General features: G+C 50.6%; 1 protein-coding gene across 3 annotated transcripts in view; it reads left to right on the top strand.

The window, feature by feature from the left end:
- The window catches only part of LOC127570068 (glutamate receptor 1-like), a 126,619-nt gene extending 106,226 nt beyond the window's left edge, over positions 1 to 20,393 (top strand). For 2 of the 3 annotated variants that reach the window (XM_052015319.1, XM_052015321.1), the window contains 3 exons: positions 4,553 to 4,667; positions 10,542 to 10,676; positions 19,362 to 20,393. In XM_052015319.1, the coding sequence (XP_051871279.1) occupies positions 4,553 to 4,667; positions 10,542 to 10,676; positions 19,362 to 19,526 (415 nt within the window). In that variant the 3' untranslated portion in view covers positions 19,527 to 20,393. Of the gene's footprint in view, positions 1 to 4,552; positions 4,668 to 6,800; positions 6,916 to 10,541; positions 10,677 to 19,361 lie in introns of all 3 variants that reach the window. The other variant, XM_052015320.1, reaches the window with a different exon arrangement.
- Positions 20,394 to 21,156: the final 763 nt, after the last annotated feature.

Raw genomic sequence — 21,156 nt, 5'->3', positions numbered from 1 at the left:
CACCTTCTTGAGGCACCACCTCTTGAAGATGTCCTCGATGGTGGGGAGGGTTGCGCCATGATGGAGCTGGCTGAGTCTGCAACCCTTTGCAGCCTCTTTTGATCCTGCTCATTGTAACCAGGCGGTGATGTAACCAGTCAGAATGCTCTCTACCGTACCTCTGTAGAAATTTGCAAGTCTTTGATGGCATACGAAATCTCCTCGAACTCCCAATGAAGTAGAGCCACTGGTGTGCCTTCTTCACAATTACATCAATGTGTTAGGCCCAAGATAGGTCCTCTGAGATGTTGATGCCCAGGAACTTGAAGCTGCTCACCCTTTCTACCACTGACCCCTCAATGAGGACTGGTGTGTGTTCTCCCAACTTCCCCTTCCTGAAGTCCACAATCAGTTCCTTGGTCTTGCTGATGTTGAGTGCGAGGTTGTTGTTGCAACACCACTCAACCAGCCGATCTATCTCACTCCTGTACACCTCCTCATCGCCATCTGAGATTCTGCCAACAACAGTAGTGTCATCGGCAAATTTATAGATGGCATTTGAGCTGTGCCTAGCCACACAGTCATGAGTGTGGAGAGAGTAGAGCAGTGGGCTAAGCACACATCCTTGAGGTGCACCTGTGTTGATTGTCAGCAAGGAGGAGATGTTACTATCAATCCACACTGACTGTGGTCTCCCGATGAGGATCCAGTTGCAGATGGAGATACAGAGGCCCAGGTTTTGAAGCTTGTTGATTAGTACTGAGGGGATGATGGTGTTAAACGCTGCACTGTAATTGATAAACAGCAGCCTGACGTATGTTTTGCTGTCGCCTAGATGTTCCAAAACCGAATGGAGAGCCAGTGAGATTGCGTCCGCTGTAGACCTGTTGTGATTTTATAAGTATTGTGAGGGAGAAAGACTAACTAGAGAGAGAATAGGGCCCCTCAAAGACCAAAGGGAACACCTTTGTGTGAAGCCACATGAGATGGGCAAGGTCCATAATGAATATTTCTCTTCCGCTTTTACTGTGGAGAAAGACATGAAGATTTCAGAACGAGGAAAAGTAAACAAGGAGGTCTTGGGGATAGTCCGCATTACAGTAGAGGAGGTGCTAGATCACTTAAAAGGTATGAAGGTAGACAGATCTCCAGAGTCTGACTGGGTATATCCAAGAACACTGTGGGAGGCTAGAGAAGAAATTGTGGGAGCCCTGGCTGGGGTATTTGCATCATCGTTAGCCACGGGTGAGGTGCTGGTAAACTGGAGGGTGGCAAACGTTGTGCCTTTACTTAAGAAGGGCGACAAAGAAAACCTGGGAACTATAGACTAATAAGTCTAACATCTGTGGTAGACGATTCTGAGGGTTAAGATGCACATACATCTGGAAAGACAGGGTTGATTTGGGGAAGTTACTACAGCTTTGTGTGTGGGAGATCATGTCTTACGAATTTGATTAAGGTTTTTGATGAGGTGACTAAGAAAGTTGATGAGGGCAGGACAGTAGACATGGTCTATATGGAATTCAATAAGGCCCTTGATAAGGTTGCACATGGTAGGCTGCTCTGGAAGGTTAGGTTGCATTAGCTAGCTAATTGGACACACAATTGACTTGATGGTAGAAAGCAGAGGGTGGTGACAGAAGGCCCATGACTAGTGGTGTGTCTCAGGGGTCAGTGCAGGTTCCATTGTTGTTGGTCATCTATATCATCTTTTGGAGAAGAATGTATGAGGCGTGGTTAGTAAGTTTGCAGATGACACTAAAATAGGAGGTATAGCGGACAGTGAAGCAGGTTATCAAAAATTACAGGGGGACCTTGATCAGCTGAGAGAGTGGGCCAAGGAATGGCAAATGGAGTTTAATTCAGATAAGTGCAAGGTCTTGCATTTTGGGAAGTCAAATCCAGGTAGGACTTTCTCAGTGAACGGCAGGGCCCTGGGGAGTGTTGCAGAACAGAGTGACCTTGGAGTACAAGTACATGGTTCACTGAAAGTGGAGTCACAGCTTCCAATCCCTGTGGGACACCACCAGTCCCAGCACCGATCCCTGTGGGACACCGCCGGTCCCAGAACCTATCCCTATAGAACACCACCATTCACAGGCTCCCAATCCCTGTGGAACACCACTGGTCACTGGCTTCCATTTATTTTTGTCACTTATAGTAAATCTTATGTCTTGCACTGTTCTGCTGCCACGAAACAACAAATTTCATGACATATCTCTGTGATAATAAACCCGATTCTGATTCTAATTCCTGCCTGTAAAAATGTAGATTAATCCTGTCCCTCAGAACTTTTTCCAATAACTGCCCTACCATTAACATTAGACCTGCAGGCCTGTAATTACCTGGCTTATTTCTGCTGCCCTTAAAGTACCTCTGGTCATACCCAGAAAAGATTTATAAACCTCTGTGAGGAGCCCAGCATCTCCTCCCATAGATGCCTGGGATACATCATTAGGCCCTTTAAGCTTGTTAAGACCTACAATTCGTTCTACTTCCCAATGGTAACTTGTCGAAGTATTTCACCGTCCCCGTCCCCAAATTGTCCAACTACAGTGTCCACCATTGTGACCTCACCCATGTCCTCTGACACCACAGACTGCTCCCTTGGTCTCTAATGGGTCTTTCTCTAGTTACCTCTTGCCCCAAATGTAAAAAGCTTTGGGACTTTCCTTAATCTTGTCTGCCAGTGAAATTTCATGCCCCCCCTCTTGTGCTCCTAATTTCTTTCAGTACCTCCTTACACTTTCTATACCCCTGAAGGACAGCCCTTGATACCTGTTGACATCTAGGGTTCTTTTAACTTGCTGTCCATACCTTTCACGTTTACAGGACCACGTTGGCCCTGAGCTCTGCTTATTTCACGCTAGAATAACTCCCCCTGGTCACAGGTAGATCTATGAGTAGGTGCTCCCAGTCAGTTTTTGCCACATCCTTTCCCCAATTCAGGACCTTAATTCCCAGATCTTCCTTATCTTTTTAATAACTACAGTGAATCTAATGGAGTGTGGTCACTATCTCCACAATGTTCTCCCACTGACACTCCAACCACTTATCCAGCTATATTCCCCAAGATTAGCTTCAGTGCTGCCCTTTCACTAGTAGGACTATCTACATACTGGCTCAAAACGTTCCCCTGGTTGCACTTTAGGAATCCCATCCCCTTTACTCCGTCACACAGAGAAAATACCAGTTAATATTGGGATTGTTTAATTTCCCTACTATTACAACCTTATTGCTCTAACACCTCTCTGTGATCTGTCTACATACCTGCTCCAGGTCTGACCAACACATCTCCCCAGGTCTGACCTACACATCTCCGCAGGTCTGACCAACACATCTCCGCAGGTCTGACCAACACATCTCTGCAGGTCTGACCAATACATCTCCCCAGGTCTGACCTACACATCTCCCCAGATCTGACCAACACTGCTGCCCAGGTCTGACCTACACATCTCCCCAGGTCTGACCACGGCATCTCCCCAGGTCTGACCACAGCATCTCCCCAGGTCTGACCACCACATCTCCCCAGGTCTGACCACCACATCTCCCCAGGTCTGACCAACACGGCTCCCCAGGTCTGACCTACACACCTCCCCAGGTCTGACCACCGCATCTCCCCAGGTCTGACCACCGCACCTTCCCAGGTCTGACCAACACGGCTCCCCAGGTCTGACCAACGCATCTTCCCAGGTCTGACCAACACATCTCCCCAGGTCTGACCTACACATCTCCCCAGGTCTGACTAATGCATCTCCAGGTCTGACCAACACGGCTCCCCAGCTCTGACCTACACATCTCCCCAGGTCTGACCAACAAGGCTCCCCAGGTCTGACCTACAAATCTCCCCAGGTCTTACCAACACATCTCCCCAGGTCTGATGAAAGGCATCTCCCCAGGTCTGAACAAAGCATCTCCCCAGGTCTGACCAAGTCGGCTCCACAGGTCTGATCAACACATCTCCCCAGGGCTGACCTACAAATCTCCCCAGGTCTGACCAACACATCTCCCCAGGTCTGACCAATGCATCTCCACAGGTCTGACCTACACATCTCCGCAGGTCTGACCTACACATCTCCGCAGGTCTGACCAACACATCTTCACCTGGTCTGACTAACGCATCTCCACCCGGTCTGACCAACACATCTCCCCAGGTCTGACCAACACATCTCCCCAGGTCTGACCTACACATCTCCCCAGGTCTGACCAATGCATCTCCCCAGGTCTGACCCACACATCTCCCCAGGTCTGACCAACACGGCTCCCCAGGTCTGACCAGCATATCTCCCCAGGTCTGACCAACACATCTCCCCAGGTCTGACCCACACATCTCCCAAGGTCTGACCAACACATCTCCCCAGGTCTGACCAACGCTTCTCGCCAGGTCTGACCAACACGGCTCCCCAGGTCTGACCAACACGGCTCTCCAGGTCTGACCAACACATCTCCCCATACTCCGCGGTGTCAATGTTTTCCCATTTTCACCCACTTTAGCTCGTTGCAAATGAATGACTCCGATTCTGACTGACACTTTTTCTGCTCACAACTTATGAGTATGTTTTATCTTTGCAAGAAACCCAGTAAACCTGGCAGTTCTTAAACTCAACGAGCAGGGACTGTTGGACAAATTGAAAAACAAATGGTGGTACGACAAGGGAGAATGTGGCAGTGGAGGCGGTGACTCGAAGGTTAGATCCAGTGGGAAACTAGTGGGTAAAGAACACAACTGTGTAACCAGTAAACAACCAGCATGGCCCAATACACAGAGGGGAGTTACCTACAGCACAGAGGGGAATTACCCGCAGCACAGGGGGAATTGCCCCCAGCACAGAGGGGTACTGGTCGCAGCACAGAGGGGAATTATCCCCCAGCACAAGGGGGAACTGTCCCCAGCCCAGACGGGAATTACCCACAGCACAGAGGGGAACTGGTCTCAGCACAGAGGGGAATTACCGCAGCACAGGGGGGAACTACCCCCATCACAGGGGGGAACTACCCCCATCACAGGGGGGAATTGCTCCCAGCACATGGGGGAATTGCCCTCAGCACAGGGGGGAATCACCCGCAGCACAGGGGGGAACTGGCCCCAGCACAGAGGGATATTACCCGCAGCACAGGGGGGAACTGGCCCCAAAACAGAGGGGAATTTCCCCCAGCATGGGGGGAATTGCCTCCAGCACAGAAGGGAACTGGCCCCAGCACAGAGTGGAATTACCCCCAGCACAGAGGGGAACTAGCCCCAGCACAGAGGGGAATTACCCCCAGCACAGGGGGGAACTGGCCTCAGCACAGAGGGGAATTACCCCCCCAGCACAGAGGGGAATTACCCCCCCAGCACAGAGGGGAACTACCCTCCCAGCACAGAGGGGAATTACCCCCAGCACAGAGGGGAACTGGCCTCAGCACAGAGGGGAATTACCCACAGCACAGAGGGGAAACTGGCCCCTGCACAGAGGGGAAACTGGCCTCAGCACAAGAGTGGAACTGGCCCCAGCACAGAGTGGAACTGGCCCCAGCACAGGGGGGGGCTGCCCTCAGAAATCTCCCCACACCTCTTTACCAAAGCTTCTTTACTGCTCCAGCTGTCTGAAGTGAGCTGTGGTGTGACCAGCACTGGCTCACTCTGCCTCTTCAGATCCTTTGCTTCCACCTCTGTGGTTGTTGAGAATGCGATGCAGAGGCTGAGCTGGACAGTGGACTTCCCTCGGCACTGCCCTTCCAACCTCAGAGATCCACCATCCCAGGGAAGGGCTGCAGCCACCTTGGGCAATGGTGGAGCCAGAGCTTTCCGGTATTTCTTGCTGTCGACCGGAGCTGGTCTTTCTGTCTCAGTTGAGCGTATCCTTTCCTTTTCTCCGTGGATTCGTGGATTCATGGATTCACCGGGAAAATTAAACTGGGCTGGTGGAAAATGTATTAATGGAGGGAGGGAAGGGGTTAATCTCACCCTGCATTAACCACCCCGTTCCTGTCACTGATCAAAGATTGATTGGACACTGACCAGGAACTGACCAGTAGCTGACTGAACACTGACCAATAACTGACCAGTAATTGACCAGTAGCTGACCGGACACTGAGCAGAGACTGAGCAGGAATCCCGGGTCACTGAGAGACTGGCCTACAGCCTGTCCCTGGTCACAGGGCCAGACAACACACTGTGGGGTTCTCCCTGATTCCTGAGGGTGGGATTGTTGAAGAGTTCGAAAGACAAAGATCCCCCCAGCCTTGTTTCTGGAATGGTTTGTGTAACCAATTCACCTCCTGGACCTGGCTGCAGCTCACTTCGACAACCAGCTGAGACACGGTTTCTGCTTTCAGACGGGCTTGGGGCAAAGTCAAGTCCCTCTGGTCAGTCCCCAACAGTGGAGGTTCTGGAGAGGAATCACCATAGCCTCACTAACCCATCTCTGGGAGGTTGTTCCTAGCACTCTGAGCCCTGCATATGGCCAGTTGTGTATTGAGTGAAAGGTTGAGAGGTCACCTGCAGAAGCCCTGGGAGATGAGGTGCGTCCTGGCGCGAATCCCTCAGCTGATACCTGGTAGGTGGGAGGTTCCTGGAGGTGTTCCTCAAGGCCCGTGGTCCCAGGATCCCTCCGGATTTGGCTGAGGATGTATTGGCCCTACCTCCTGACGCGGCCTGGTGCAGGGTGCTGCTGGTTACACAGAGATGGAGCCGGCACATCTCGCTGGGAGTGGGGCAGTCTCCCGGCCAGACGGAGCCCTCTGTCCGAGCACTTGGAACTGTGAATCTGAAATGTGTTTTCTAATGGATAACATAAAATAACATTGATAATGTTATTTATGTTATGTTTCACGAGAAGAAATCGAGTAAACCTTGCAGTATTGAAACTCAGTGAGCAAGGCATCTTAGACAAGCTGAAAAACAAATGGTGGTACGGTAAAGGTGAATGTGGAAGGAAAGACTCCAGCAGTAAGGTTAGTTACTGCATGAAATGCACGAAACGCACGTTACCCCAGGCAGGCGAAGCCGCTGCTGATCCACACACTGTCCCCGCCCCTCCGCCACTCAGCTGAGGAGCTGGTGCAGCACGTGGTGTCGATCCAGGGTGTGGGGTCTCACTGCCAACACAGGCACGTCGGTGGGACGCAGCCCACCCATCACTGGCACTGCAGACAGAAGCGTGGGTCAGTCAGCCCTCTGCTCTGTGCCAGTGTTCCTGTTCCTCCCGAGCCACCTCACCCCCTCGCACTGTACCCCCTCCCTCCTCCCCTCTCACCCCTCCCTCCTCCCCTCACCCCCTCCCCCTCCTCCCCTCACCCCTCCCCCACCTCCCTCCTCCCCATCCCTCCCCACATCCCTCCTCCCCTCTCCCCTCTGTCCTCCCCCTCACCCAACCAATCCCCCAGTCTCCATCGAAATCCTCTCTCCCTCCAACCCCTCCCTCCCTCTCCCCTCCCTCTCCCCTCCCTCTCCCCCCTCTATCCCCCCCTCTATCCCCTTCCCTCTCCTCCCCTTTCCACTATCCCCCTCCCTCTGTACCCCGTCCTCCCTTATCTCCTCTCCTCATCCCCACCTCCCTCTGATCCCTCTCTCCCTCCTCGTCTCCCTCCATCCCCCCCACTCCCTCCCCTCACTCCCTCCCCCTCACTCCCTCCCCCTCACTCCCTCCCCTCACTCCCTCCCCCCTCACTCCCTCCCCTCACTCCCTCCCCCCTCACTCCCTCCCCCTCACTCCCTCCCCCTCACTCCCTCCCCCTCACTCTATCCCCCCTCACTCCCTCCCCTCACTCCATCCCCCCTCACTCCACCTCACTCCATCTCCCCTCACTCCCTCCCCTCACTCCATCCCCCCTCACTCCACCTCACTCCATCCCCCCTCACCCCCTCCCCTCACTCCCCCCTCACTCACTCCCCCCTCACTCCCTCCCCCCTCACTCCCTCCCCTCACTCCCTCCCCTCACTCCATCCCCCTCACTCCATCTCCCCTCACTCCATCCCCCCTCACTCCCTCCCCTCACTCCATCCCCCCTCACTCCACCTCACTCCATCCCCCCTCACTCCCTCCCCCCTCACTCCCTCCCCTCACTCCCCCCTCACTCCCTCCCCCCTCACTCCCTCCCCTCACTCCCTCCCCTCACTCCATCCCCCCTCACTCCATCCCCCCTCACTCCATCCCCCCTCACTCCATCTCCCCTCACTCCCTCCCCTCACTCCATCCCCCCTCACTCCACCTCACTCCATCTCCCCTCACTCCATCTCCCCTCACTCCCTCCCCTCACTCCATCCCCCCTCACTCCACCTCACTCCATCTCCCCTCGCTCCCTCCCCTCACTCCATCTCCCCTCACTCCCTCCCCTCACTCCATCCCCCCTCACTCCCTCCCCCCTCACCCCCTCCCCTCACTCCCCCCTCACTCCATCTCCCCTCACTCCCTCCCCTCACTCCATCCCCCCTCACTCCACCTCACTCCATCTCCCCTCACTCCACCTCCCCTCACTCCATCCCCTCACTCCGTTTCCCCTCACTCCCTCCCTCCTCACTCCATCTCCCCTCACTCCATCTCCCCCACTCCATCCCCCCTCATTCCATCCCCCTCACTAAACCTCTCTCCCCCCATGTGTTTCTCCAGCCTCTCTGATGACCTCCCAAGTCCCTTCCTCTGGAAATGGTTCACTTTCTCCCTATTCCCAACATTTATTCGTTGACCAATAAATATTGGACGTGTCCTGTTAGAGTAAACGGTTCTTACGTTCAGGCTGCTGTGTGGTGTCTCCCGAACCCCAGTTACGGCCAAACTTTCCCTTTCTAATTCTGCATGTTTCCAGTGTGTTCCTTCAGTGGCCCGGTTCCTGGGGAGGACTCCAGGCCTGGTACCCTCCCTGATGGCGGAGAGGCATGTCTCACTATGTTGTCCTGTACAGTGGAGGATCAGGGGCAACGGGTTGGTGGCTGGAGGGAAACCACTCTGGCTCCCATCTCCCCCACTGGCTGCGTCTCTCACCTGGCTCCGTGTGATGGTGAAAGGTGTTGGTGTGTGAGTTGGGTCCAGGGACCTCCTCTCACCGTCGGGTTCAGGGACCCCCCTCCCACCGTTGGGTTCAGGGACCCCCCTCCCACCGTCGGGTTCAGGGACCCCCCTCTCACCATCAGTCCCGGGACCCCCCTCCCACCGTCGGGTTCAGGGACCCCCCTCTCGCTGTCAGTCCCGAAATATCTGCACTTCCTGCTGATGTTAGACCCATCAGTCAGGGTGCGGGTCACAGTGTCCACGAAACCCCACCCCACCCCCCACCACATCACCCCTGGGTCAGTGGTGACCGGTCCCAGTGTCCACCCCCCACCCACCTACCCACCTCACCCCGCATCAGTCTGTGACAACAAGGTGGCCTTGTGTTATGGGTCACACTCCCACAGCCAGCCGGGGTGGTCAGTTCTTCCGACCTCCCGGCTAATCGTCAGGCAGGGAGGGTGGGGAGGTTGGGAGGGTGGGGAATAGGTGCTGTCAGTGCCCAGGGTTGTTTCTGGAGCAGACTCCCCTCCCACTCCATGTGCGGACAACAGCCCATTGGAGCTCGATCCCAGAGCCTCGGTTGTCTAACGGTCCAAGTGTCCCAGGGACCCTGAGGGTTATTGGTGTCTGGTGTTCTCTCCACCACCAGTTAGTGTGCTGACTGGTTCACCTCTGACCTGTCAGTCAGGAGGGGCAACTCACTCCCTGATGGAGGGAAGGTGTGAAAGGGGCAAATCCCCCCCCCCCCGATAACTGGGCCAGTGGAGGCAATGATGTGATAAGGTGGGTGGATATTTAACACTTCACCTGCACTGTGCCTCCACCCATGGGTGGGACCCTGGTGACCCACACATGAGGTGGGCACCCAGTTCCAAGCTTGGTGCCGGGCTCCCTGCCCTTCCTGTCTCCGTCTCAGCACATTCTCCAACAGACTTCTAGACTGGCCCTTCAATGTCTCTGGGGGTCTGTAAGGTCCATCCCCCAGTGGTCACCCACCCAAGGGTGACCAATGACAGCCTTGGGACATCACCAAGAAGGATGAGATTCTGAGGAACAGAGCCATCCGTTTGGTGTTCCATCCCAGAGGGAGGGAAATGGGGAGGGAAACTGGGATCTGTCCGTGCCCAGTGGGTGCTGTCCATACGCAGTGGGTGCTGTCCATGGGTGGGTGCTGTCCGTGCCCAGTGGGTGCTGTCCATGGGTGGGTGCTGTCCGTGCCCAGTGGGTGCTGTCCATGGGTGGGTGCTGTCCGTGCCCAGTGGGTGCTGTCCGTCCCCATGGGTGTTGAACGTTTCTGGAGGGTTAGCACCACTGTTTCCCAAGTGAAGCACCCAGGTGTTGGTGCAGGAAGCTCAGTCACAAGTTCAGACACAGGTCAGTGAGAGCTGCTGTGACTGAATTCCTGCAGTTGAACGTTTGCAAACCAGTGTGAGGCAGAGGAGGGGGAGTAAGTTGCCTCCTCTCCCTTGTTCTTTCCCTTTACTCTCCACTGCCCTCCCTGCTTTACACAGTGACTCAGAGTCTGTGCTCTACCTGAGCCAAGTTACACTGCCAGTGAGTGTTCTGAGCCGCTCTGTACCTCTCTGCCAGGACAAGACCAGTGCCCTGAGTCTCAGCAATGTGGCGGGAGTTTTCTACATTCTGATTGGCGGCCTTGGTCTGGCGATGCTCGTCGCTCTGGTGGAGTTCTGTTACAAGTCCAGGACTGAAGCAACAAGGATGAAGGTGACCAATAGTTCACAGCACGGGGTCCCATCAAACCTCACCAAGCCTGGGGTCAAGAAGCTGGTGAGGCAGTGAATGTGTTCACATGTTGGAGCAGGAAACAGGGCTGTGGCTCCCGGAGTGATGGCAGGAGTGGGCAGAGGTAGAGGGGCAAGTTATGTGTCATATAAGGTGGGGGTGCCTCATGCCCCCTCCCATTACCCCTACTGCCCAGGTTGTGGCTTTTGGCGGTGCTTATAACAGACCCCTGAGTCCCAACCTCAGTCCGTCCCTCCCTCTCCCACTACCGTCCTGACCTGGCCCAGAGTCAAAGGGTTCTTCCTTCATATTCAAATCAGTCCCCGCGCTTGGACGTCCAGTCTTTGTGTCTGAGCAAGGGGTATGTGAGGAGAGTGTGTTCACTAAACGGAATCTTTACAAAAGGCTTCCGTGAAGAAAAAACAGCTCCACCCCCTCAGAGACTTGGGTAAGGATTAGTGAGAATGTGGACGGGATGCAGGCTCGGAAGCAGAGTGACCAAAGCAAGTCAAGGAGTCAGACAGTCACACAGCTCAGAAACAGGCCATTCGGCCCGTCATATCCATGCCAAACACTGAGTACCCATCTGTGCTAATCCCATGTACCAGCACTTGGTCCATAGCCTCTATACCCTAGTGATTCAAGTGCTCATCCAGATACTTCTTCAATGTTGTGAGAGCTTCTGCCTCCACCACCCCTCAGGCCATGTGTTCCCGATTCCAACCCCCTCTGGGAGAAAAATGCCTTCCTCAGATCCCCTATAACCCTCCTACCCTTTTCCCTAAACCTGTGCCCTCTGTTGAACCTTTGCAAAACACTGTTTTGGTAACCACATGAATATTAGGTCCCAATCTGGTCAGCACATTAATGGGAAGCCCTGGAGAAGGTCCCAATCTGGTCAGCACATTAATGGGAAGCCCTGGGGATCTATCGAACAAGGCCAGGATTGAGGGAATGTCCTGTGGGGAGTACTGGAGCTGCTCTCAGAGCAGGGATTATTTACCAGAGGGATGTAACATCAGGAAGGGTCCTGACAGAGTAAATCAGGAGAAACTGTTCCTACCAGGAGGGTCAGTGACCAGGGACATGGAAGTGAAGGGATCAGCAGAGGATGTGGAGAGAAGGAGAATGTCCCTGTGCAGTGAGTTGTCCTCTGGAACCCACTGGCTAAAAGGGGTGGTGGAAGCAGAAACTTTCCAAAGGGAAATGCGAAAAGAGGAATGAACAGGGATGGGGGGAGAGCAGAGGGATGGGTGGGACTGACTGCACTAAGCTTGCAGAGGTTAGCATGAGCTCAATGTACTGAATGGCCTTGAGTCCTGCAACAAGTCTATGATTCTAGGTGAAGGTTAATCACCTTGTGGGGAGGACACTGGTTGGACATCCCGGGCTCCTGGTCTCCACAGAACCCATCAGACATTACACAGTCTGACGTTCTCCTGTGGCTCTCTGTCCAACTATCACTGTTTCTGTTTCATGAAGTCTTCCTCAGGAACAAGCATGTTTCAATCGTCCACCCCTCTCTTCTAAACTCTGGCAGATACAAGCCCAGCCTGCCCAACCTTTCCCTCTGAGACAACCCCATCCGTTCCAGGAATCAGTCTAGTAAACTTTCTCTGAACCACATCCAACACATTAACATCGTACCCTAAACATGGAGACTAATATCGCACACAGTTCTCCAAATGTGAACTCACCTCATGTTACAGCTGTACAAGTCATTGGTGAGACCACACTTGGGAGTTCTGAAGTTCTTGGATTGTGCAGTTCCGGTCACCCAGCTATAGGAAGGATGTCATTAAACTGGAAAGAGTGCAGGATAGATTCACAAGATGTTGCCGGGACTGGAGGGCTTGAGTTATAAGGAGAGGCTAGACAGGCCGGGACTGTTTTCCCTGGAGTGAAGGAGGCTGAGGGGTTTATAAAATCATGAGGGGCATCGATAAGGTGGGTGGTCACAGTCTTTTCTCAGGGTAGGGGAGTCTAAAACTAGAGGGCACAGGTGTAAGGTGAGAGGGGAAAGATTTAAAGGGAACCTGAGGGACAACATTTTCACACAGAGTGTGGTGGGGATATGGAACGAGGTGGTATATGATAGGTACCTCTATCACCTCCTCATCTAAAAGGCATTGGACGGGTTCATGGATAGGAAAGGTTTAGAGGGATATGGGCCAAACCCTGGCAAATGGAACTAGCTCAGTTAGGCACCTTGGTCAGCACGGACTAGTTGGGCCAAAGGGCCTGTTTCCATGCTGTATAATTCAATAACCAGAATAAGAAACAAGGCCAGTTATGCTGACCCACACTGAATATCTGAAGGTAATGAATCCTAAGGAAATGTTTCTGTAACTCTATGACTCATAATATAACATCCCTACTCTGGTATTCAATTCCACTAGGAATAAACATTAACCTTTTTTTAGCTTTCCTAATTATTTGTTGTACCTGTGTACTGACGTATTCTCTCTCCATTTAGATTATGTTTTTTTAAATTTTCTTACCAAAATGGACAATTTCACATTTTCTCACATTATGCTCCATTTATATAAGATCAGGTATCTTTATTAGTCACATGTACATCGAAACACACAGTGAAATGCATCTTTTGCGTAGAGTGTTCTGGAATGTCAAGATGGAAATGTCATATACCAGAGGGCATAGCTTTAAGATGAGAGGGGGACAGTTTAAAGGAGATGTATTTTCCACACAGAGAACGGTGGGTGCCTGGAACAGGCTGCCAGGGGTGGTGCTGGAAGCAGATACGATAGTGGGGTTTAAGAGGCATTTAGACAGACACATGAACAGGCCGGGGATGGTCAGCACAGGTATGATGGGCTGAAGGACCTGTTCCCGTGTTCCATGTTGTATGTTGTATCCCATGGTAACCTCCTCATGCCCTCCTCACAAGTTACTTCCCTTCTTGTCTTTGTGCTATCAACAAATTTAGAAGCTATACGTCAGTCCAATACATTTACATAAATTGCAGAAGTTGTATCCCCAGCACTGATCCCAATGACACACAATAATCGCCTCTCCATAACCAAACACCCAGTTATGCCAGCTTTTGTTTCCTGTCTTTTATGCCGACCAACCTACCATTCAGGTCGTATTCCCACCTCCCACACCGTGACCTCCTTTCTCCATAATTATCTTTGTTACAGCATCTTAACAAATGCCTTCTGTAAATCTACAACATCCACTGCTCCCCATTACCACAACACGTGACTTCTTCAAACAACTCCAGTAAAGTGGTTCCCTTTCACAAAACCATGTTAGCTTTGCCCAGTTACATAGAACATAGAACATTACAGCACAGTACAGGCCCTTCGGCCCACGATGTTGTGCTGACATTTTATCCTGCTCTGAGATCTATCTAACCCTTCCCCTCCCACATAGCCCTCCATTTCTCTATCATTCATGTGTCTAAGAATCTCTTAAAAGTCCGTAATGTATCTGCCCCCACAACCTCTGCCGATAGTGTGTTCCACATACCCACCACTCTCTGTATAAAAAAAACTTACCTCTGACATCCTCCCCCATACCTTCCTCCAATCACCTTAAAGTTATACCCCTTCATGTTAGCCCTTTTCACCCTGGGAAAAAGTCTCTGACTGTCCACTCGATCTATGCCTCTTATCACCTTGTACACCTCTATCAAGTCACCTCTCCTCCTCCTTCGGTCTAAAGAGAAAAGCCCTAGCTCGTTCAACCTATAAGACATGTTCTCTAATCCGGGCAGCATCCTGGTAAATCTCCTTTGCACCCTCTCTAAAGCTTCCACATCCTTATGAGGCAATCAGAACTGAACACAATACTCCAACTGTAGTCTAACCAGAGTTTTATAGAGCTGCAACATTACCTCGCGGCTCTTGAACTCAATACCCCGACCAATGAAGGCCAACACACCATACGTCTTCTTAACAACCTTATCAACCTGCGCGGCAACCTTGAGAGATCTATGGATGTGGACCCCAAGATCCCTCTGTTCCTCCACACTGCTAAGAGTCCTGCCATTAACCTTGTATTCTGCCTTCAAATTCGATCTTCCAAAGTGCATCACATCACACTTTTCTGGGTTGAACTCCATCTGCCACTTCTCAGCCCAGCTCTGCATCCTATCAATGTCCTGTTGTAATCTACAGAAACCTCCTACACTATCCACAACACCACCAACCTTCGTGTCATCTGCAAACTTACTAACCCACCCTTCCACACCCTCATCCAAGTCATTTATAAAAATCACAAAGAGCAGGGGTCCCAGAACAGATCCCTGCGGAACACCACTGGTCATCGACCTCCAGGCAGAACATGCTCCATCTACCACCACCCTCTGTCTTCTATGGGCAAGCCAATTCTCAGTCCACACAGCCAGGTATCCCTGGATCCCATGCCTCCTGACTTTCTGAATGGCCTTCCATAAGGAACCTTATCAAACGCCTTACTAAAATCCATGTACACCACATCCACGGCTCTACCTTCATCAATGTGCTTTGTCACATCCTCAAAGAATTCAATCAGGCTCGTGAGGCATGACTTGCCCCTCACAAAGCCATGCTGACTGTCCCTAATCAGCCTCTGCTTCTCATACCTTGACCTTTTCCAAGTGCCAAATTTAATATCTTTCATAATAGCTTCTAAGATAAGATAAGGTTTCTTTATCAGTCACATGTACATCGAAACACACAGTGAAGTACATCTTTTGTGTAAAGTGTTCTGGGGCAGCCCAAAAATGTCGCCACACTTCTGGTGTCAACATAGCATGCCCATAACCTCCTAACCCGTACGTCTTTAGAATGTGGGAGGAAACCGGAGCACCTGGAGGAAACCCACGCAGACACAGGGAGAACGTACAAACTCCTTACAGACAGTGGCTGGAATTGAACCCGGGTCGCTGGTGCTGTAATAGCATTATGCTAACCACTACACTACCGTGCCTGCCTAACACTGGCAGATCTTCAGTGACAGGCTTGTAGTTACCTACTTTCTGATTCCTTTTTATAATAAGTTATATTTGCTTATGTATGGATAGATATATCTAGAATATTTTCCAGATATATGGTATATATGTCATATATGGAACATCCCTGAACTAACGCATCAACTATCTCAGCAGGTCAGGCAGTATCAATCATCTGAGACATCAACCGTCCATTTTGCTCCACAGATGCTGCCTGACCCGCTGAGTTCCTCAAGCATTTTGTGTGTTGCTCCAGATTCCAACATCTGCCGTCTCCTGTGTCCAGATCAACCATCTCACTGGCCATTATTTTATGACAGCCCCTGGAAACTTGTCATACAGCAAACAGCATACAGCCCAACGTGTCCATGCCCACCTTTCTGCCCATCTACACCAATCCCATTTGCCCACATTAGGACAGTATCCGTCTACACTTTGTCTATTTAAGTGTCTGTTTAAACGTCCCTTAAACGCAGTGACTGTATCTGATTTCACCCCCTCCTCTGGCAGCGAGTTCCAGATATCACCCACTCTCTGTGTAAAAAACTTTCCCCTCAGATCCCCGTTAAAACGCCTTCCTCTCACCTTAAACCTATGCCCTCTTGTAAATCTCCAGCATGAGAAAAATTCTCTGACTTTCTACCCTGTCTCTGCCTCTCATAATCGTTACATACCTCTATCAGGTCACCCCTCAGCCTCCTTCGCTCCAGGAAAACAAGCCCAACCTGTTCAATCTCTGCCTACAACTAAAGTCCTTCAATCCAGGCAACATCCTGGTGAATCTCCTCTGCACCCTCTCCAGCACAACCACATCTTTCCTACATTGTGGTGACCAGAACTGCACCCAGTGCTCCAAGTGCAGCCTAATCGGTGTTTTGTAAAGCTGCTACATAACATCCCAACTCTTGTATTTTATCCCCCGACCCATACGCCTTCTTCATCACCCTATCTACCTGTGTTGCCACACTCAGGGAACTCTGGACTTGGAGCCCTAGGTCTCTCTGTACATCAACATTCCATAGTGCCCTACCATTTACTGTACATGTCCTTCCCCTATCCGACTTCCCAAAAGTGCATCACCTTGCACTTGTTGGGATTAAATAATACAAGATGATAAGAGGCATAGATCGAGTGGACAGTCAGAGACTTTTTTCCAGGGTGACAATGGCTAACACAAGGGGACATAATTTTAAGGTGATTGGAGGAAGGTATAAGGGGGCTGTCAGGAGTAGGTTTTTTACACAGAGTGGTGGGTGCGTGGAACGCACTACCGGCAGAGCTTGTGGGGGCAGATACATCAAAGACGTTTGAGAGACATATAGACACATGAATGATAGAAAAATGGAGGGCTATGTGGGAGGGAAGGGTTAGATAGATCTTAGAGCGGGATAAAATGTCATCAAAACATTGTGGGCTGAAAGGCCTGTACTGTGCTGTAATGTTCTACGTTCTATCTGCCAACACTCTGCCCAATTTTCCATCTGATCTATACCCTGCTGTAGACTTAGACAACCTTCCTCACTATCCACAACACCACTAACTTGTCTGTCATCCTCTAACGGTACCTGTCCTCAGCCCACAGTTCCAATAATTTACTCAGTACCTACTGGCCAGGTGATTGTAACTTGCCTCAATTACTCCCTCCCACCCATTTACAATATTTGTCTTCTAGCTGGTGAAGACCAACACAAATTACCTGTTTAATTCATCTCCCTCCTTGTTTTCCCTCAATAACTCCCCTGCATCACTTTCCACAGAAACAACACACACTTTGTTAACTCTTGTATATCTACACTATGACAACTTTGGTTTTATATTTTCGGCTAGCAATCTAAAACTCTAATCTTTTTTTCATATTAATCCTTTAGTCATTGGAAAAATGTTTATAAAATAGAAAACAATCTCTGACCTGCCTCCTGTCCTGTCTTCGTGCAGTTACAAAATTCTTCTTTAAGTCTGATTCTGTACTCAGTTCACTACGAATGGAGGGTCCTACTCATGGAATCTTTCTCTCTTGTTGCCATGTATTTGTTCTGTGTTATAGAGTCATAAAGTTATACAGAAGGAAACAGGCCCTTCGGCCCAAATGGTCCATGCCAACCAAGATGCCCCATCCAAGCTAGCCCCAAGCTAGCATTTGGCCCATTACATTCCAAACCTTTCCAATCCATGTACCTGTCCAACTGTCTTTTAAAAGTTGTTATTGTACCTGCCTCAACCACTTCCTCTGGCAGCTCATTTCACATAGATACCACCCTTTGTGTAAAAGGTTTGCCCCTCAAGTTCCTATTAAATCTTTCCCCTCTCACCTTAAACCTATGCCCTCTAGTTCTTGATTCCCTAACCCTGGGGAAAAAGATTGAGTGCATTCACCCTGTCTGTGCCCCTCATGGTTTTATACACCTCTATAAGATCACCTCTCAGTCTCCGTCGCTCTCGGGAATAAAGTCCCAGCCTGTCCACCCTCTCCCTGTAACTCAGTACAAGTCCCGGCAACATCCTGGCAGATCTTTGCTGCACTCCCTCCAGTACAATAACATCTTTCCCATAGCAGGGCGACCAAAACCGAATGCAATTCTCCAAGTGCGGCCTCACCAGCATCCTGTACAACCGCACCATGACCTTCCAAATTTTGTACTCAATGCTAATGAAGGCCAGTGTGCCAAAAGCCTTCTTCACCCTGTCTACTGTGACTCCACTTTCAGGGAACCATGTACTTGTACTCCATGGTCCTTCTGTTCTACAACACTCGCCAGGGATGTACCATTCACTGTGAAAGTTCTACCTGGATTTGACTTTCCAAAATGCAACACCTCACACTTATCCAAATTAAACTCCAAAAGGTTCCCCTTCAGTGTTCTGAAATGTTCCCCTTCTGATCCCCAGCCGAATTCTCCCATTCTCTCTAGCCACCTCTGCTGTCAGGCCTGTATACAAGTTTAAGTAAACAGTCTTTGGCCAATTCTTCTCTTCTGAATGGAAAATTCAATCATATTATGATCATTGGTCCCCAGGAATTCCTTCACAATGAGGCCATTAATTAATCTGACCTCAGCATACAATACCAGGTCCAGTATATTCACAATATCCCCAGGGTGTGTATCATTGGAACAAGATGTCTCTGCTCTTGTATTCAGATCTTGCCTGACATACCATGTTAACTTTCAACCATTGGTGTACAAGTACATCCAGCTCCCTCTGAATGGCAGCACTGTTTAGTCTCTCACCATTTCAACAGTGTTTCTGTTGAAGGACATGCCCTACATTTGCTGTATTATGTTCCATTACAGGGCCTTGCCCATTCACTTTGCCTGTCCGTATCCCCTGACATTTCTACACAACTAAAACAGAAGGAGCAGGAAATACTCAGCAGCTTAGTCCACACCTGTGGAAGTGTGTCCGTGACGACCTCCCACCCCACCCGGCGTCTAACATGGACAGACGGTGTCTACTCCTGACCATTGGTGTTGGCTGTGACCAGCTGGAGCCCCAGCGCCCATCCCTGGAACACCACTACTCACTGCTCCCAACCCAACAATCCCCTGCAGCCTTCCCGGGTAATCCTGGATTGCCTCAACTCCCAGGTGTGGGCAGTGCCGCTGACCGTTGGGCGGTGGGAGGGACTGCCTCACTGGCGGTCGTCTGGACATGTCAGGGTGACTTTGCCGTGGACAGTGAGTCTTTGACTGACCCCTGTTCTGTCTCTGCAGCTTTCCATAAGTGCAGCCATGAGGGCGACGGACAGGGTTCCAGCGCTGGGAGGAACGGGCGAGAATGGACGGATTATGACCCACGATTACACCAAGTCTGCCCACACCCTGCCCCGCATGAGCCACTCAAGTGGAGCCAGTCTTGGTGCGACTGGGATCTCATAACGAATTCATGTAGGCAAACCCAGCACAGCCCAGAGAACTGGTCAAACACGTCGCAGGAACCTTTTAATAACAAACTTCATCCTGGGAAATGTACAAGTTGTTGCAAAATATTGTAAAACTGCAATAATTGGGAGAAAGACTGAGAGAGGAGGTCTGGATCTGCGTGGGACAGAAGGGTGTCTGTTCATTGTGATTGGGTCATATCTCTCAGGCAGTGTTTAGTATTTCTGACAGCAATCTCTCTCTCACTACCTGCTGCCTCCGAATGGGTTCATCATGGGCTCGTCACCAATGTCCTTCCCAGGAGCCAGGCAGCTCCGCACAGATCAGACCTGTGGGCGCTCACACGGGGAAAGGAAGAGGCAGATTCGGTGTAAAATACCGGAGAGGAGCCGGAGAATGGAGACACCACGGGGAGAGCATCGCCACAAAATATCAACAAAATACGAATCCTGCCTTTGAAATATTAAACACCGTTTCTAAGGTCACTGTTTATTTCAAGTAACTCTTCTGATGATGATTTCTGATCACTTAAGGAGGCAAAAAAAAGTGTTTTAAGTTTTTCTCATAGCTAATGAAACAGCGTTCTGTTGCCCTGTGCGGGACCCCGTTAGATATTTGCTCTTCGCTGTTACATGCTGTGTATTGTGTACGCATCGGCCTCTTCAGCTTGTCATTGATGGTGCTTGTTTCTGTAATTCTAGAGCCTCATTTTAATAGTTAACCATCTGTTAGCAGACACAGGGACCCGAGCTGGACAACAGGCTAACAGATGTCATCAAGCATTGTACTCAGCTGCACTCAGGAGTGGGTTAAAACAGTTTTATATAATTGTTTGTACAAGAACATTAAACTAAATATACATTACTGCTGCTTCTTTCCATGTCTGAAGACAAACAAATGATTAACCTCACAGGGTTTAATAAGACCAAGGCAGCAATGTGTGCCAGCTGACTGCCAATCCCTCTCTCCTACACATCATCACAATACAGCACTGTTTGCACATTCCCAGACAACTGGTTGAGTCACAGAGTTGCATCAGTCTGTTGCACTGCTTTGGAAGGTGATCTAGTTAGTGCCTCTCACCTGCACTCCCCAAACCCATGGCATTTCTCCACACCCTTTGGAAACTCCTGTTGAATCCACCTCCACTGGCAGATCACGGCCACTCTGTGTAAGAGAAATCCACAATAATATTTGTCCTTTACAACAACACTTCATATCAAGTCTCCCTTTAAAGTTCACTCCCTCTGCTCTAAGAACAGTCCCAGATTCTCCACCACTTCCATCCAACCATCTTGAGACTGTTTCTGCAAACCTTGTCAGCTCTTGGCTGAACATGCCAGCTTTGCCTGTGCTTTATCAAACAGGAGTAAGGGATGGGGTGGATGGTTGGAACATGGTACTGAGGCAGAGTATCGACCAGCCACTGAAGGGTGGAGCAGGCTTGAAGTGTTGAACAGTTTGCTCCTGTGCCCTTTACTCCATCTTCTCTGTTTCTTTAGATATCTTCATCTGGACTATTTTTTAAAAAATGATGTGGTTTTTACAATCTACCGCCATTTCCAGGCATTGCATTGAGAGCTCCCTTTGACATCAACCAATCAGCTCTGCTCCCAAAGTTCCCATG

Source organism: Pristis pectinata, chromosome 4 (assembly GCF_009764475.1).
Source record: "Pristis pectinata isolate sPriPec2 chromosome 4, sPriPec2.1.pri, whole genome shotgun sequence".
Classification (NCBI taxonomy): Eukaryota; Metazoa; Chordata; class Chondrichthyes; order Rhinopristiformes; family Pristidae; genus Pristis; species Pristis pectinata.
Note: the sequence above shows the minus strand (reverse complement) of the source record. Positions and strands in the feature narration are given on the sequence as shown.